The sequence below is a fragment of the Thamnophis sirtalis genome, unplaced genomic scaffold (assembly GCF_051295495.1).
Source record: "Thamnophis sirtalis isolate CommonGarterSnake01/CBP01778 unplaced genomic scaffold, rThaSir2_p1.2 scaffold_4, whole genome shotgun sequence".
In the NCBI taxonomy this organism is placed as follows: domain Eukaryota; kingdom Metazoa; phylum Chordata; class Lepidosauria; order Squamata; family Natricidae; genus Thamnophis; species Thamnophis sirtalis.
Genome location: NW_028261384.1, coordinates 80,746,052 through 80,764,821, shown reverse-complemented (window position 1 = coordinate 80,764,821; position 18,770 = coordinate 80,746,052). Strand labels below are relative to the sequence as shown.

At 34.7% G+C, this 18,770-nt stretch overlaps 1 protein-coding gene across 3 annotated transcripts in view; it reads right to left on the bottom strand.

Annotated features, from left to right (window-relative positions):
• Window positions 1–3,836: 3,836 nt before the first annotated feature.
• Window positions 3,837–18,770, bottom strand: part of IKZF1 (IKAROS family zinc finger 1) — an 87,423-nt gene continuing 72,489 nt past the window's right edge. For 2 of the 3 annotated variants that reach the window (XM_014053616.2, XM_014053619.2), the window contains 4 exons: window positions 15,547–15,714; window positions 14,181–14,306; window positions 10,464–10,598; window positions 3,837–8,113 (listed from right to left, as the gene is read on the bottom strand). In XM_014053616.2, coding sequence (XP_013909091.2) covers window positions 7,407–8,113; window positions 10,464–10,598; window positions 14,181–14,306; window positions 15,547–15,714 — 1,136 coding nt within the window. In that variant the 3' untranslated portion in view covers window positions 3,837–7,406. The remainder of the gene's footprint in view (window positions 8,114–10,463; window positions 10,599–14,180; window positions 14,307–15,546; window positions 15,715–18,770) is intronic. The other variant, XM_014053620.2, reaches the window with a different exon arrangement.

The window sequence follows — 18,770 nt, the reverse complement described above, 5'->3', positions numbered from 1 at the left end:
CAAACAATCTTTATTTGTACAGTTATATTGAAGAACAAAGGCTGTATTCACACAAGAAACTAGCAATACGTGTTCAGTATGTTATGCTGTTGCATGTAGCCACTAGGTTTTAACTGAATTTTTAATTGAACACAGATAAGTAAAGATTTGAAAGGAGCAGGCATGAACAATATTTAGGAATGTTAAAAGTCAGTAATTTAGACATTAAACAATGTGTATGTGAGAAAATTTATGTCTAACTAAAAAATGATAATTTCCAGAAATCTGATAATTTTGGCAGGGGCTCCTGGGAATAATATTTCAGCAAGCTCTGAAATCTGTGATATTAATTGTTGCTTCTATGATCTTTAAGTTTTTAATACAATGCATCTTCCTAAAATTGTACATTTGTAATTTCTAATGTTTTACATAACCATTATAGTAGTTAAAAGCTTTGTGAAGAGCAGAGTTTTGGAAGAGCTTTACACAAAGATTGGGCAGTTGAAATATAGAGACTTACAGCTCTGTAGAGTGCAGGAAGACAAAAAGGCATCATTTCTCTGATCAGCTAAGCAGGATGGTTAAAGGCAGGATTGTGCCAAATTGCAAAGTAATACAATCAAATTGACTGAAGCTAAATTAATTTTGTTCTTGAATGCTCCAAAATTAAGGTGAAAAAAATCACAACTAATAAATTATGTTGAAACCATACTGCTTCAAGCTGAATCTGGGAAGTATTCATACTGGAACACAACTACATTTTAAAATCAAAATGAGGATATCAAAATGAGTAAGTCCCATAGCATCAGTCCCCAAAAGAATTCATGACTGTGGACTCATTTGGGACTGGTGCTGTAATACTGATACATATTTATATCATGCATTGCCATCTAAATAGAAAGGACTTCTGAATCTTCAGTCCAAAGCATTAGCAATTCCCCCCAGGTTTGTCATACACAAATTTGATGAGTGCCCCTTCAATCCCTTCATCTAGGTCATTTATGAAGATGTTGAAGAGCACTCAAGAACCTTGAGGAACCGCACTGCTTGCTTCTCTTCTTATGGTTCCATTAGGATGAAATGCCGAGTGCCACTGGTCAGCCAAACTATAAACAAACTATTAAACAATTCTATAATTAATAATGCTAAGGGAAATACATTAAACAGATAACCACAATCACTTCAATACAGTGCAGGCTTCTGAAATCAATAAGTAGAATTAACTTCAGCATTATGTAGGTGGCTACAAAATTATTGAAATATTTGTGTTAAGAGTGTCTCCCTGGAGACAGCATTTCAAAAGCTGTATCCCAAAACTAAAATCGATCAGGTGTCCATTTGCTTCTCTTGATTTTTGTAAACATTTTCCCCCCAATTCAGAGTAGAGCTTGGAGGTCTTCCAGTCCAACTCTCTGCTCAAGCAAGAGACCCTATACCATTTCAAACAAATGGCTCTCCTGTCTCTTCTTAAAAATCTCCAATTTGTAGGTGGAAGCACCTACAAATTCCGAAGGCTTGTTCCACTGGTTAATTGTTCTCACTGTTACAAAGTTTCTCCTTAATTATAAGTTGCTTCTTTCCTTGATTAGTTTCCAGCCATTGTTTCTTGTCCAGCCTTCTGGTGCTTTGCAAAATAGGTTGACCCCCTCTTCTTTATGGCAGCCCCTCAAATACTGGAATACTGCTATCATGTCATCTCTAGTCCTTCTTTTCTCTAAACTAGTCAAACTCAAATACTGCAATTGTTCTTCATATGTTTTAGTCTCCAGGCCTTAAATTGTCTTAGTTGCTTTTCTTTGCACTTTTTCTAGTCTTTTTTGTAATGTGATGACCAAAAGTAGATGCAGTATTCCAGACATAATCTCTCTTTATATTAAATTGGTACTAATAATTCACATGATTTTGATTCTATGCATCTGTTTATACAACCCAAACCCAATCCAATATCTTCTAGATATTGAGAGGTGCTAGGTGTAAGATGGAACCTTGTGGTACCCCATTGCTTCCTTCCTTCCATGTAGATGTAGTGCCATTAAGGACTACTTGTTGACTACAGATTTTTCACCAGTTACAAGTCCATCTGGTGGTGATGCTGTCTATCCCATATTTTTCTAGCTTAGATTGTGTAGATTGTAGAAAGTAGATTGTGATATATTTTGTTGAATGTCTAACTGAAATCTAAGTATACTATGTTCACAGTATTTCACTGGTCTACTAATTTAGTCATTTGTCAAAGAATGAAATAAGATTGGTTTGGCATAATCTGAGATAATTTAGTTATAACAAGAACTAAAGTTCTAGTTATAACTTTATTTGTTTCTACATGTATGCAGATCTGTTTTTTGATTATCTTTTCCAGTATCTTCCCAGGTATTGATATTAGGCTGATAGACCTGTAGTTTTCTGGATCTGTCCCCCCAACCTTTTTTTTTGAAGATGGGAACCACATAAGCTCTTTTGCAATCCTCTGGTAGCTCCCCGGTGGTCCACAATTTTTGAAAAATATGATACAATGGTTCTGAGATAACCTCTGCCAGCTCTTTCAGGATTCTGGGATGCAATCAGTAATCTCCTGGTGATTTATGTTCATCAAGATCAGAAGATTTGATAGTAGCACCTATAAAAGGTCTTTAAAGATGACCAAAGTTCCTGGGCAGATATGTATGGAATAAAATATGCCGTGAAGCACTTTGGTCTCAAAGTCAGGATTTCGAAAATAAGCACCAGGATTCTAATGTTGGACTTAACAGCGACTGACAATCAACCAGCAAAGAATTGATTTTTCATGATTTTTTTGACCAGTATCCATTAGTATTTGAAGGTTAAATGAAGTTTTGAGATGTTTTTAAAGGAAATAGAACTATAAACCATTCTAATAATCCAGTGAAAAAATGGGAGAAATGCCAGGCCTTTCCTGATCTGAAAAGGTTATAGCAGTTGTCTTTAGCTATAAAATAGTCTTTACATATAAAACCTACCTAATTTTCCACAAGTTGATTCATCTAGGTGCCATTTGGGTATGAATGGGTAAGAAACTTCTCCCAGGGTAAGGACAGATATGTTGGCATAAAGAGCAAGAAAAGCAATAATTTGTCCAGTTATACTATAAATTGTTAGATTCCGTTTGCTCCATGGAATCTACTTTAATTTCTTCCTATCCTGATAAAGCAGAAAATCTACACCTAAACTGATAGTGATCAAAGAATGACAATAAGCCTGAAGGTTAGATCATCTACTTTACCCTTTTCTTGCTTAGATCTGAAAAAAAAGTCATAGAACCATCTATATGTGTTGACTGAGGACATGTTAGTACAGTTCCATGATATATTTAGTCATGATTTAAGTCATGACTATCAGTACAGGCATCCTTATCATCAGATATTATATGTAAAAGCTTCATGAGAAATCAGTTAAATCCGTAACCTGAACCAAAACTCCAATGTCAGGTGTGAATATTCAAAATTGCCTGTAAGCAAGAAGTCTGGAGATGGATATGAAATTTTTAGGTCTCAGTGTCTTTCATCATTGGCTAAGGCCTGCTGTCAATATTAATTAAGTAGCATTTGAAATACCAAGTTCCTCATGTTTTATGTAAATACCGTAAGTTGTTTAGAAATCTTTTTCACTCAGATTTACAAAGTATATTGTCTAGATACTATTGCAATCACATTATTTAGTATGTCCACTTTTTTCTTTTAAATGTATTACTTGATTTTTAGGCTTCTTGTCTTCTATTGCTTTACCAATAGTGGCTTCTGACATTCACTATATTTTTAATTACTAGCTTTCTACACGAATGTAATCTCTTACATTGCTTCATGAAAACAAAACAGGAAACTTAATGGATGGCTCCTTAGTTTATCTTTAAATTAGTCTAAATGTCAATTAAAGTTTTTTTCAAGGCGTGAGTGTATACATACACACACACACATAGATGTTTGTGTGTGCGCCTGTGTGTGTGATTGTTGCCTCTTTCTTCTTAAATTAAAAGGAAACTGCTCTTAATAAAATAAAAAGGAGATGATAATGAATCTTATTGCAACAAAAAAAAGCAGTAAAAGGGTAAGAATGAATGCTCTGAGATCTGTGCTGAACAGGAGTAACTTTGATTTCTGGTCAAAACAGTTCAAAAGATAAACTGTAGTTCCACACTGCAATTTAAATAACTCTATTTTAATTACAAATAGCTATATTAATCCTTTTACTACTTTTTGTTGACATTTATTCTGTGAAACTCTTTGTTCAATGGGCATTTTATGGCAGTGCCCATTATACTTTTACAAATATGCCAAATACAACAGTTTAATTTTTCAACTACTTATAGAAACTGCAATTCTTCTCTGGCACTAAAAGATCCTTGGGTAGTATTTGCTTTAGAAATTGCTACCTTTCATTTGTAATTTCCCCTTTCTTCCCTCTCTCAACACAGTTACACGTAAACACCCAGCCAGAATCTGAAAACTGTTCATCTTGCTATACTTTCTATTTCTTAGAAGAAATGTTCCAAATATTCTGTATTGCAAAATGATTAATCTTTGCTTTCAGACAAAAAGTTACAATTTTTTATGAAATTCACTTCATTGTGTTTTAAATACATTGGTCAAAAAAAGTTATTAGGAGTACAGTATAAAACCACAGCAAAAATGTGTGTAATACAAGTTTAAAAGCAAGTGCCAAAATAAAGCTGCAGTGTTAAGTTCTCAGTTGCTATTTACAGAAGTGAGGCATTCTATCAAAAGAAACTTAAATTAGTATCAATTTATCAAACTGTACATAAAAATAAAAGCCGGGTCATTTATTTTCAAAGAAAACAAGACTTATTTTGAACAGCAGTGTGGCAAATATGACAATTCCAACGATGGGCCTTGTCAGTACAGTGTAGATCACTAATATTATCCCTCCATAAAGTATATTTGCTTTCAATATTAAAGAGAAAAAACTAGAACAAGAAACACCATAAACTCTGATCATACAATAATTGACGTCTATTCAAAGACAGAGTATATTAATTTTAAATGCACTTATGTCTTGTGGACCACAGAAGATTGTTTAGGGTTACCTGATAATCGTACTGATGTTCACCTACAAGTTGACCATTTTGTTCAGTGAATGGAGCCAAGCCTCAAATTCCACTGAATGTGAACATATATCAGTCTATACATTTGGGAAAAATCAGTGTGTACAATGTAGTGGGCAGCTTGTGCTTATGAAAAATGATAAATCAAAATGAAGGCTCACCAGTGAAAACCCACTTTTAGATATTACAAATGTAAAAGCTAGATATAGAAGAGGCCAATTAGAAGGGGCAATAGTTTTAGGTGTATAATTCATTACTTTAAAATGTTTACTAAAAATGTGTTTAGTATAACAAATATTTGGTAAAATGTTCATCGAAGTGCCTTGAGGTGTACCTGAAGTGGTTGTGACTATTCAACATATACCTCATGACAAATAGTTGATATTTATAACATGTTGACAAACATGTTATATAACATATGAACAATCTTTCACTGTTATCAAATGGATGCGTACAAAATTCTTCAAGTTGAAGAACAGAGACAAAAGTATTATAAAAAGAAAAATGCGCTTTAAGTGCAAACTGAACAAAGTATGGGGTTTGCAGGTATGATTTAACTTGGTAGTGCAGTGGTACTCGGTACCCGACTGCTTCAAAACTCATTGAATTTGATGAGGAAAATGTTGTTCCGGTACTCATCATTTGTTTGGTGATAATCAGAATGCAAAATGGGGGATAGCGGCAGAAAGCATAAAGTCAGGAAAATTGCTGCAAAAGGAAGTGGGAGACAGCTGCAGAGGGCAGCCTGGAAGTCAGCCATGCTGGGAAGTTCACTGACATGGGAAAAAGGAACAGATAAGTTCTTTCTGGCCAAAACAAAAGGTCATGATAAGTCACATAATTCGTTTGATCCTCATTTTTTTAAAAAGCTTGTTGCACCTTCTGGAAACAATTAAGGATGAGTTTCAAGGTACCTCTGTATTGAGTTTTTCATAAGAATATCTACTTCAAATGATCTCAACATTTTAGCTTTCCTTATTTTCTAATAGATGCAGCATTAAAACCATAAAACAACAAAAAAGTGTATTGGTGTAGATTATCATCAGTTTTACAATCAGCAATAAGATGGGTCATTTATCTATAATGCGTCAAATTGATCTATAAAAAAGGTGTTATCCTAATTGGGCATGTTTTACAGCCTAATGCAACTGAATCAAATGAAATCAGGCTACACTGAATATGTATAGTTTGTTATATATTATTTATCAATCTTATCAACTAATAAGACTAAAAGCTACCAGCATCAATATTCAACAAAGTGAACATAAATTTCACACAACAACCCTAATAAAATGTCCTCCCTTCTTCTATGCCTAAAAGTTGCACAAGTGATGATTATATGTTTTAAAGAAGAAGAAAAAACATTGTTAACCAGCATCGTTATATCCCTTCCCAGCTTCCAAGTTGTTTTATAAACTAAATTGCATTAGAAACAGAATACTGCACTGCCATAAGGCAAGAACAGATAAAAATACAGCATATGTGTAATTGTTCCAAATTATACAATAGGCTTTCTTTTATATTTCACCAGTCAGACTTTGCAATTGATTTACACTGAATCAGTTTAAGATTAGTTTGTAGTTGTATTAAAACTGAATCATTGGTCCTTGAAGATATTTTTACTTAAAAGATCTGGATTTGGGCAAAGCACTTTATGCTTTCACAAATTAATTGGTGCAAGTAGATTTTTCTTTAAATAACTCATGAAAATGATATCTACAATTAACATAATAGCATTGGTGATCTATTTTCAGAGCAACACAACTTTAAATTCTTCTGGCCATACTCTGCTTCCATTAACTAAATCGTGGGATCAGAGCATTCACATCTTATTGGTTAGGAAAAAAATTGTTTCTGTTGACACAAAGAGTAGGCAGAAAAATGAGTAGCTTTAACTTGTTCTAAGTCTAGATTGTTGATTTAAGGAACCACCAAATTATTACAAAAATTTTATGTGTAAAAAGTGTATTTTCAAAACATCTGCATAAAAATGTGCTAATTTTATCTTTCTACATTTCAGTCAAATTCAGAGATGAGTGTGCACAATTAACAGCCTTAAATGGGAGGGGTGGGGGAGTGGGAGTGAACTTGCTAACAAGAAAAAGGTTCTTTCACTTAACTAAAAATTTCTGTTTACTACACTAACATTTTTGTTTACTTACATTTGCAAAATACCACTATTATCAATATAAAACTGTTTCATGTATGCATGCTATAAGAACTCATTTCTGGCAGCCCAGCTTTCTGATATGTATTTTTATTGACTACTATTCTGGTCATTGTAGTTTTTTAAAAATTTCCTTTATGGCTGCTGTTCATGTATATCCAAATACTAACTACTGAAAAAGTTTTAATTCATGTGGAAGCGGTGTTCCCCGCGAGTTATGTGGGAAGAAAACTCATATCTATCCTGGCTGTGATAGCCACACATATTACACTCAAAAGGATTGCGGAACCCATGACAACCCATGTGGATGGTATACATTACATGGTCTAGAAAAAGAATTCTACAGTGTTCACATCTGTAGACTTTTACTTGCTCCCCATTGCCATTGATTACTTTGAAAGCATCTTGGGAGCTGTCATTGCTTCCTCTTAGGACATCATATTGCCTGTGTTCTTCTTTTATGGAGAGGCCATTCCGTGCATGAGGCACTATGTGGTTGGTTAGGTATATTAAACCACTACGTTCTTCATTATTGCTCTCGGTATCGGTAGAATCTTGGCCGCTGTTGCTGGGTGAAGGGTCCCTTTCTGAAGAGATGGACTTGGTTTTAGAAAGTAGCAGTAAGTTTTCCACTGCACTGTCTTGAACTGCATGATTGGCTCGAGCATGGTTGTCTCCAAGGGGTTTGTGAAGCTGATACATTGGACTGATGACAGACACTCCTTCTGAGCCACCAGGGGGTGTCTGCACCAAAGGGCGCAAAGATTCTGCCCCTAGATAATTGATGGCATTATTAATAGCTTGATCAATGACATGGGTTTGCATCATATCATTCTCCTTTTCATAATTGGTGGTTGCATCATAGGGCATATCAGAAATACACTTCTCACCTGCAATCCAAAGTATATCAGAGTTAGGCTTGGTTTTGAAATATTTTTCAAAACATCAGGCCTGATCAATAAGAGCTGATAATGACACTGGGAAAATATGAATAATCTGCACACAAAGATAATAAGTTGAGAAGATGTGCACAAAGACAAAGAATCTAAAATGAAATATTTCTAATACATTTTAGCAGAATCTCTGTTTGGAATTCAATTGAACTTGCCAATATTCTGGCATGTTTGTGACTATTATTTTGTTTGATTAATACACGTCATCATTTGAAGCCTTTCTTCCTTCCTCCCTGAATAATGTAGGTGCCTTTGTATTTTTTTAAATTCTTCTTACTAGGAGAAAAAACCTGATCCTTTGGAGCATGCGCCTTCACAGACTGCATCATACCTGTGAGCTGTCAGAATTATCACCCAATGGGAAAAGAGATTCTTTCTTGTGGCCAAAGCAGAACTGTGGCTACTAAACATCTGAGTTACTTGATTTCATTTTGATAACTTCATGTTTTTAGGGCCTAAATCTAGATCTTACTTAAATTCTTGCTGTCATTATTGTCATCTTCCTACACCACACTGCAAATAACTGACAGGAAACACTACTCTTCTAAGTCTTCATAGCTGGCAAGATTTCTTATTATGACAATAAGGAAGTGAGAGAATGAAAATTGCATCTTCCTCTAGTCCCATGCCAGGACTAATCCATAACCAAAAGTGTTCTTCTCAAAGTTATTGAACATCCCTGTTTGTTCCATATTCGTAGATTTTATATTCTGGAAAAATGCATGGCACTTTATTTAGATAGTGTTTCTGAACTTAAGGAAGTATGTGAGTATTTTTTATCTACAATGTGAGATCCTCAGATGAGGCTGCCTTTATTACAAAAGTTTCTGGGCAGAAATAGGGAACGCTATTGTCACATCTTCTGAATGCCAAGCCTATGTTTCTGGCAATATCATTTGCTTCAGAAATTAGTAACGCTCTTATTCTTGTAGCATTCAATTCTGCCCTGCAAGACTAAGAGTTTTATGAGATCATTTTTGTTATGTATCTGAATTACTACTGAGGTGCACAACATTATACTGATGGGACATATGAATTTTGTATAGTTTTCATCCTGTTTCAGAAGCACTAATAAGAAGCTAGGTCTAGTGAACTGGGTGAATAATGTTCAAATATTAGTAAAAATTCTGCATATACATGAATATCTTCTGTGTACTAAACACAATAGGTATTGTTCGTTCCATTTCTATGCAACATTATAAAAATTAAGTTGGTAAACTTTAGATATGGTCAGTAGATTTGGTTGCAAAATCTGAATTTTCTCAATACTAATGTGTTGCTATTAATTAATTTTCTCCTTTTATTTGAGATTAGATAATGTTGAATCAATCAGAATAAGCACTGGACCAGTAGAGTTATTTAAATTAGAGGCCATGCTGGACTTTTATTTTAAAAAAGGGGGACATTATAGGAGACACAAGAGAAAACTATCAAAATAGAAAAAAGTGTTTTTGGCCAAGTCAGAAGGCCTTACTTCTCATTCAATTACTCTAGTATTCTTAGAGAGTCAGAATACTACAAATTTATCAGAAGTACAATTTTAGGAATGGTGAATCCATGACTCTCCAAGGTGCTGAATTAACTTCAGTCAGTATCAGTTGCCAAGGCAGGAATGGTGGGAGTTTTCTATTTAAAAGACATAGATTCAATCTTGGTAAATAATTGATTAATTGATTGATTAATTCCATGTCAGATTAGGCCAATTGCTAGGTTTTTGCATTCCAGAGATTTCCCCCAACTACAGATATCATCTTCCCGTCTTACATATCTTTCCCTATGTGTGAAGGTGGTTGGTTAATCAAGTTCAACGCCACCTCCCTTCCCATATGTCCAGCACCGTTCTTTGCCATCTTTGTCTCTAAGATTATTAATGTTTTTTTTCTGCTGTTTTATACTGAATATTATTAATGTTTCTATTTTTTTATGTTGTAAGTCACTCAGAATCACTGAATACAAGATGGGTGGCATTTAAATTTTATAAATAAATAAATAAATAAATAAATAAATAAGCTATTTCTAAATAAATAAGCTATTTCTAAATAAATAAGCTATTTCTATAAATAAGCTATTTCTGCAGGGGCAAAACACTTTTTGGACACTTTCAATCATGTCAGTGCTGTTTTACTAATCCAAAATCATTGCATATTTTTTACTTGACCACTACTAAGAGGAGCTTGGAATCCACAATTTTTGATTAATTGTTTTGCTCTTTCTATTGTTATACAGCAATACAATTAAAACTAAAGAATCCAACCAGGAGAAAGAGGGAGCAACATTTAGTTCTTACCAACAAATTTCTGAGGCAGAGAACTCTTACGTTTGGCGACGTTACTTGCTAGTCTGTCCAGCATAAGGGAGCGCTCTGATCCCATCTTACACAGGTCTTCAGCCATTTCACTTTGGCTGGTTTCCTCTTTCATGACTGGAAAAAAAGTGTTAAAGGACACCAGATGTTTTAAGGCACACTTATTTCCAAATTTTTCTGAAACTCTGCTGGCAGTCAGGCTCTAAAGCTGAGAAGCAACAAAAAGAAAGGTAGTTTGGGGTATTGGATAACTAAATCCTCTAACTCAGAGATTCAAAATCCAAGTACCCATTATCATTTTTAATGCAAGAGAATATGAAATGAATTAAATAAAATATATAGACATAATTATATGAATAATTCCTACTTTAGTTTGAATTAAGATTCAGTTCAGCTTAGATTTACTTTTTCCTTCTGGTTTCATCCATTTTTTTCTCCCACCTACTTTTTTAAAACAAAGCCCTTCTCTGAAAAACAAATCAACATTAACAAAAGTGCAGCAGCATAGTTTGTGACAGTGGTAACCAGTGACTTTGTGAGTGGGAACAGCTGCTATTAAAAAACAACATATAAAAGTAGGCATAGAGCAAAAGTGAGGAGGAAGGAAATGTGACAACTCTCTGTTTCTTCTCTCTTGGGCTCCAGAAGGGAGTAACAAATCCTACCTAATAAACAAGTGAACTAGGATGTTTTCTCTTTAACCAACAGGCTTTACTGTTCATGTTTCCTGGAGAAACAGAGAAAAATATTTCATTGAATTCCAGTGCAGAGCCTCATTAAGGAAGACCACCTCACTTTGCTGTGAAAAAGATTTATTTTTCTCTAGCTATGTTCCTAACAAATGACAAAGTTGTAGAATAATTCTAGATATGTTATTCTACAGCTCCCTTGTCTTTTTGCTAGAGTATGCTAGAGGTGGCTTGTGAAACTCCAGGTTTGAATTTGAAGTTCAATCAGGAGACTCAATATAAATCAAATAAAGCAATGATCTTTAATAATTTTCTACTTCCCCCTTTCACTGTGGGAGGGAATTCTGTTCCTCTCCCATAACAGTTTCTGATCCTTCAAGTTGCTGTTTCATTGTAAAGCAGCTGCAAAAGCTCTGTCCATAGTGTTATTCCAGAAGACAAACAGATTCTGAAGTTCATTTTTTTCGTTTCTTAAATACAAATCATTTGTTTTGTATATTTGCAAAGGAGATACTTACTACAGTTTATACAATCCATTACTCTTACTATGGTTACCTGTGGGCATTCATATACTACTCCTACTCTACTACCCATATTTCCTGTTCTGTGTTGAAATCCATTGTTCTTGTGCAAAATAATGGTTTTGCATCATCCCAACACCTAAACGTTTTCTATTTTCTACTTGGTTGTAAATCACTGGCTATCTATTAAAGCATTGTCCCGAATCACTGTTCATTCTACTGAGCTTTTTAAATGTGGGACTTATGTCAACTGATTCCAAATTATTTTCATTTTTTTGTGTGCAATCACTGTATTATTGGTTCTCTACAAAGTATTTCCAGTCATCTATACTGAGTTAGAAATACACATTTGTGTGAAAAAAAGTCTGTTTTTTTCTGTTGTGATACTCTGGTTTATGTGTCATTTAGACTGATTCATAGATATGGTAAGTTCAAATACCTACACATTTGGAATTATTTTGATTGGTCACAATACACTCCATATATATATTGTTTTTGAAATAAATATTTTAGCACACTGTCTTATAGATTCTCACTACAATCTAGAAACAAAAGTAACCCTTTGTGAAAATCAATTTTCTGTATTTAACAGTTCCCAACTTAGCAAAAATGAAAAGGTCTCACAACATCAACTGTCAGAAGGATCCCAGCTGCTTTACAGCATTACTTTGACAGACATCAACTTTAGATTATCTGAAAATGTGACAGCTGTATAAGCAAAGAGCCATGGTGGTGCAGTGGTAAGAATGCAATATTGCAGGTTAACTCACTGCTCACTCCAAGAGTTCAATTCTGAATGGTTCCAGGTTGACTCAACCTTCCATCCTTCTGAGGTTGATAAAATGAGGACCCAGATTATTGGGGGCAATATGTTGATTCCATGAACTGCTTAGAGAGGGCTCTAAAGCATTATGAAGCAGTCAGTATATAAGTGCTATTGCTATTCCCCAAAACACATTAAATGCAGTATCTGCATATGAGGCCTAAAGTAACATAATCTACTGATGTGATAATCTGCAGAAAGTATCTTCAGGACATCCACCTGATACAACCACATCATGTGCTATTCTATATCCCGACTGAGCTGATAATCTATCCATGATGGATCAGCCTACTTGAAAGCTAAATTAGCATACGCTTTGACATTATGTTACAAAGTGAAAACAGCAGGACTCTGAACACTACCCATTTTTATGATGCTCATAACTGAAGTAATTGATGCAGTTGGAAATTATATTATTTTCATTGAGTTACTTCTGCTTTGTGAATTGCTATATACTTTATTTATTTGGTTTTTTAAAAGATTTGATCATTTTTATTGTAGTCTGCCATGACTCATATAATTTACTAGCAGAAATATAATTATCAGCAAGCAAAAGTTAAAATGCACTGACAGGATCGAAGCAATTTTAATTCTTTTTCATCATACACAGTAATAGGTGTATCAAAAATGCTTCATCTAGTCTTGTTACAGGGACTAGACACAGTTTTTATCTTTTCCTGAAAAGACCTTACATAATGTTTGATGACAATGCTAGATATTGTGTTTCCAGTAATCCAAAGTATGCCTACAGAAAATGTGCAATAGTCTTGTGGGGCCTTCTGGCTTTAAACTTTGCAAAATGTAGTATGCAACTGAAGTGCTCATAACCCAACTTTAAGAAACAGTGGTCTTCATTTTTTTCTCTATGCACATTAATGCCTGTCCATATTTTACTGTGCATTCAGCAAAGATGGAATAAGCATGAATTGTCCCCTTCCTTTCAAATGAATGTCTGCATTCATTTGTGTATGTATGTGTGTTTGTACCTTATAATATACAATCACTGAAATGGTTGATTAGCGAGTGCTGAAATAAGAACAAGAGAAAGAATGTTTCTTCTAAAATAATTTCCATCTCAAAGAACACTTTTTCTTGGAAGATAAAAGAATTGTAGCTCATGTTTGGAGGTTTCCCAGATATTCCTACTTCATATTTCACTCCATGCATCTGATATTGCAAGAGCTAGGAAAGATTCAGTATTGGAGAGTGGGGTGGGGGGGAGATTGCTGATTGAGAAAGGCAGGAAAGATTGATGACCACACTATTGAACCTGCAAACAGAAAGATGAAATAGCTTCTTGTTGCTATGACAGTAAAATCACCTATTAAATTCTCCAAAAAGATGTAGCTGTTTGAAAGTAAGCAAGGGAAAGAAAGTGGGCAGCAGAAAAGTAGCCTTCAAAGATAAGGCAAAGAAAAACAGGAGGGAATCACTTGCTCAACTTCTACTGAGAAATTGTAACCAGACAAGAGGCAATAGCTATTTCTCACATTCAATCTCTTTGCCTTTAGAATTCGATCAATCCCTTCCACCCTGAACTTATCCGTGCTTTCTGCAGCTCCTAAAAACGCTAGTACTCCAGGAGAGCATTGGACTACTCATAGAGCGGGCCTTATAATTGCATCTTATTATGAAGCTAATCTTGCCTTTTGCTTTGTATTCTTACCCGGATAGAGGCCACCTGAAAGATTCATGGTTTGTAAATAGTTGTGGCAGCGCTCCTTATGTTCTTCCAAAGAGCTTCGCTGCTTATAACTCCGACCACAATATCCACATTTATGAGGTTTGCCAACTGCAGGGGGAAATGGAATTTATTGTAGAAACTCAAAGAGATCTGGGATAATATAGTCCAGATAATGTGAATCAAATATGTACAAACAGCCAGACTCAACAGCCATCCTGAAGAATGCAAAGGATAATTTTTACTGCAATTTTTGGGACATGTAAATTGGTCATGTTGTAATGAAAACAGGCCTATCGACTCAAAATATCGGGGGTGGGGGGTGCCATTAATAAGAGGAAAAATTGTCAAATTAGAATTTGCTCAACTCTGGCTTGAAAGTTTGCGTTTAATACAAATAAATTTAATAATGAATAAAACTTGCCTGATTTTTAAAATAATTTTTAAAAGTTATTTTGCATCGTTTCTACAAGAAAAGGTATAAACAGGAAATTTTGAGTTGAAAACTGTTTAAATGCCAAGGCTCAAAGCTGCATTCTATGCAGGTAATATTAAATGCTTATATCTAATAGTGAATAAATTTTAGCTGCTAACTTTGTCCAATATTGCTTCTATCTTTATAAAACAGATTTATCTACGGTGGGTTTTTTAAGTTATCAAATAAACCAATGTTTCCCCAATTGAATACAGCATAATAGAATTGGAAGAGACCTTGGAGGACTTCTAGTCCAACCCCTTACTCAAGCAGGAGACTCTACACCATGTCAGATTAATGGTTGTCCATTTAGTGTTTAGTGCACCCACCTTTAGTGTTGGTGCACCCACAACTTCTGGAGGCATGCTGTTCCTATATATAAGGATATAAGGAACAATCTACACTGTACAGTTATATTTTCAGTTGGGTTCATCTATGGAACTGTTGGCCTTATGTAGTAAGTTTGCAAATTTATGATTCGTTAATTTTAGAGTGCTAATACATGGTCAAGCATTTATTAAAAATAATAAATAGTTCTGAATCAAAAGTATAGTTTGTTTATATGCTTGACAACTCTTGTGATCTTACAGATAGGCAAAAGATCATGAGAAAAAAATATATGGGCTGCTGGCCTGCATACAAACTGCTAGGAAATACATTTTTCCAAGTCTGTTATTCTGTTCCGTTCTGTGCAAGTCTACCTGAAAATTTAACTGAAGTGCAACTAACCAAATGTCCAGTAGGCCCCTGGTTTCAGTTGAGGTTAGAGGAAACCTGAACTAAATTAGCATTAATCTCAAATCATTTTGTAGATATAATTTGGATTGGCCAAGTAGCAAGCAAAACCTTTCTAGAATTTTCTACCATGGAACCTACCGGAATGGGTCCTCAGATGGCCCGTAAGAGCATCTCTACGACGGCAAGCATAGTTACACAAGTGGCACTTGAAGGGCTTTTCGCCGGAGTGTAACTTTATGTGGCGGAGAAGGTTGCCCTTTTGAGTAAAGGATGCCCCACACTGATTACACTGGAAGGGGCGTTCGCCTACAGGGAGAATGAGAGGGAAAAATACGTGAGAACAAAACTCTTACAAGGTAATAGGAGGATGATTTCAGTGAGAAAGTTGTTTTCCAACTGGCGCTCTGTGACTTCCACCAGCTGCAGGTTTGATATAACATGAGCCTTTCAGACTAAACCTGCCAGTTCCTTAATGCTTCACTGGCTGGGTCAATTTGATCTGAAAATCTAATTTTTTTTCTAAATCAGAATGGCACATCACAATGCAAATTCAAACTCATTTAAATAAAGTGACTGCAACATTTTGTGTTGAAGAGCCACTCTTCCTGATCAGCAGTTTTGGAATAAACCAATATCCAATTTTGCATGTTGTGGCATTTGGTGGGTTTTTTTAATGTGGCTTTTTTCAAAGGGTCTTTAAAATATGCCACTGAAGCAGCAAAATAAAAAGGAAACTCATTAAAAATGCATTTCAGGATCACAAGTTCATTTCAGCGTTACATTCTTATATTTAAATGAAAGGCACTTCATTATAACAGTTATAATAACTTCTTTTCATTTACATTTTCCCTGTATTTTCCCTTTCAATTTCTTCTCCATTACCTGACTGTCCCTAAGCAGCCAAATCAGGAAAGAGACAGAAAAGTGTGGGGGCAGATGGGCGAGTGAGAGGGTGGGGAAGGGTGGAGTGGGATGGACTAAAAAAAGGAAGTTAAGACAGAGCAAAGGAGACAGCATCTTCCACACAGAACTCCTAACTCTCATTGCTGATATATTATATCACAGATGGACTGCAGGCTTATTTGTTTTGTATGCGTTGCTTCTTTTGGTTTTGCTTTTAAAAAACAGTCCAGAGTAATTAATGTCTGATTCACATTTTAGGATTTATACATGGAATTGTTTTATTGTTAAAATTATCTTTTGACGAGAATAGGCTCTTTTGGTTAGACCATATTTTACTACCATTATCAATCAACCTTGAGCATTTTAAGAAAACAATATGCTAATTACAGTTTGGTAATATTTACATATTAATCACAATTCAAGATAGATGCCTTGCTAGGTACTAAAGAAAGCTAGAAAACATTGTCTTGAAGCTAACCAAGGGCTCCTGCTTATCTATAACAATTCTTCTGTAGTCTTTATTTTGCTAACATGCCAGAACTAAAGTAACTTCAACAAAGGTAACTTTTATTTTCTCTCTTGACCAGTTTAAATTTGTTCTCCCTACATTTTATTAGCCAAATCTGATCAACAGTACAGTAAATCATTCTTCTTTCCTTTCTCCCATATCCTTTGTGTAACCTCATAGTAATTCAGCTATTATGTAGCAGAGGAATTTAGTAAAGTGCTGTAATAAAATGTGTGGATGACCTTGAAGAACATGGGAAGAGTTGCTGCCTATAAAACAATCAGAGAAGAGAGACCAGTGCCATAATGGTCAGAGAAAGAAACTTAGGAAGGACTCCTCCTAATGGATCAAGCAGTTAAAACTGGTGACAGAATGTTTGCACTTTCAGATTTGCATGTTTCTGGTAATATACCTTCACAATAAAGTTGAATTAACTCATCTAGTCATATTTCCTGTCTGGTTTACCTGGGAGAGCTGACACCACTCTTGCAAATCTGAAAGTGCAAGCTTCCTGCCACCACTTTTAACATCTTGATGCATTACAGCAAGTCTTTCCTAAGTTTCTTTCTCTGACTGCTAAGCTGCCCTGCCTCTCTTGTCCAACTGTTTCCAAGCAGCATCCCTTTCACTCATTCCACAAGTTCATCTACATTACAGGTGCCCCTGCCTCACCATGACCTAATTCATTCTCTCTTCTCTATCAATCATTACTCCTGTCCAGCATTACAGGTCCCCATTAAATGCTGAAATATGCCATTTTGATATAAACACTTACACCCTATCTAATAAAGGCAAGAGATCCAATGAGGCAATCGATCTGCATCTAAATAGATCCAAAAAGAAGGGCCATTTCCATAATCCTTTTAAATTATTATTTAAATATTTTTTCTAACTGAGAAATTACTAGATATTTTTAGATACATTTATCTTAATAAGCTAATACAATTCGAAATATGTTAGATGTAACCAATAAATGTTTTTTTTTTCAAAAGGAAAATTTATTCCAAAGGGAAATTTGAATTTAAAATATTGAACTGGTAAAATAATCATTTTGTCAACATTTTTTCTTTTCACTTCTAATCTTATTACTCTAATTGAACAGTATGTTAACATTTAGCAAGTCATATTCCTTCCTACTCCCATACTGTAGTTTTAGTATTTTTTTCCTTAAAACTAGTGTGATAGATTGGCCAAAAAGTTTCTTTAAGAAAATTAATATTTACTGATTTCTTGGCCATTAAGGCAATGTTATATCCTTCCATAATAAACTATACCTCAGTTCAATCAACTTGATAAGTTATTGTGAAATCCAAAAGAGAGATACTTTGTTTAATTTTGAAAGGTTGTCTATAAATGTAATAAACATGTACCATAGAACATTTGTGCTAGAGTTATTTGATCAAAAATATTACTTTTTCTCACATTTTTCTCAAATTCTGATTCTTCAGAATTTAGTCTGTGGTTCAAGGTATTTAAAATGTGTGGTGGCATTTCATTAAAATTCTCAGATCCACAGTCATTATTTAAAAAGTGTCAGTAATGTAGAAATCATGCCTCAGATTCCATTTCTTGCCATTTATTTCTATAATTCTCTGGAAAAGAACAAAGGGATAAGGAGCCAGATGTCCTAATTTTTTTAAACTCAGTTCTTATACCTAAAAACATAAGCAGATTGGTTCAGTGGCTAAAAGTCTTGCTCTCGAAATGATGAGATAGAGTTCTAGTTCTGACTTAGGCATGAAGTTTGCTGGGTGACTTAGTACTAATGACTCACTTTCACCCCTTCAAAGGAAACAATGGTAAATCACTTCTGAAAAATGTGCCAGAGAAAATTGTATAAAGTTGCTCGTGTGATCATCAGGAGTCCAGACTGATTCAAAGAGCCTAGAATTGGTACAGAAGTGGCATCTTTTAATAAAGTAATATTTTGTGGAAATCTGCATTAGATGTA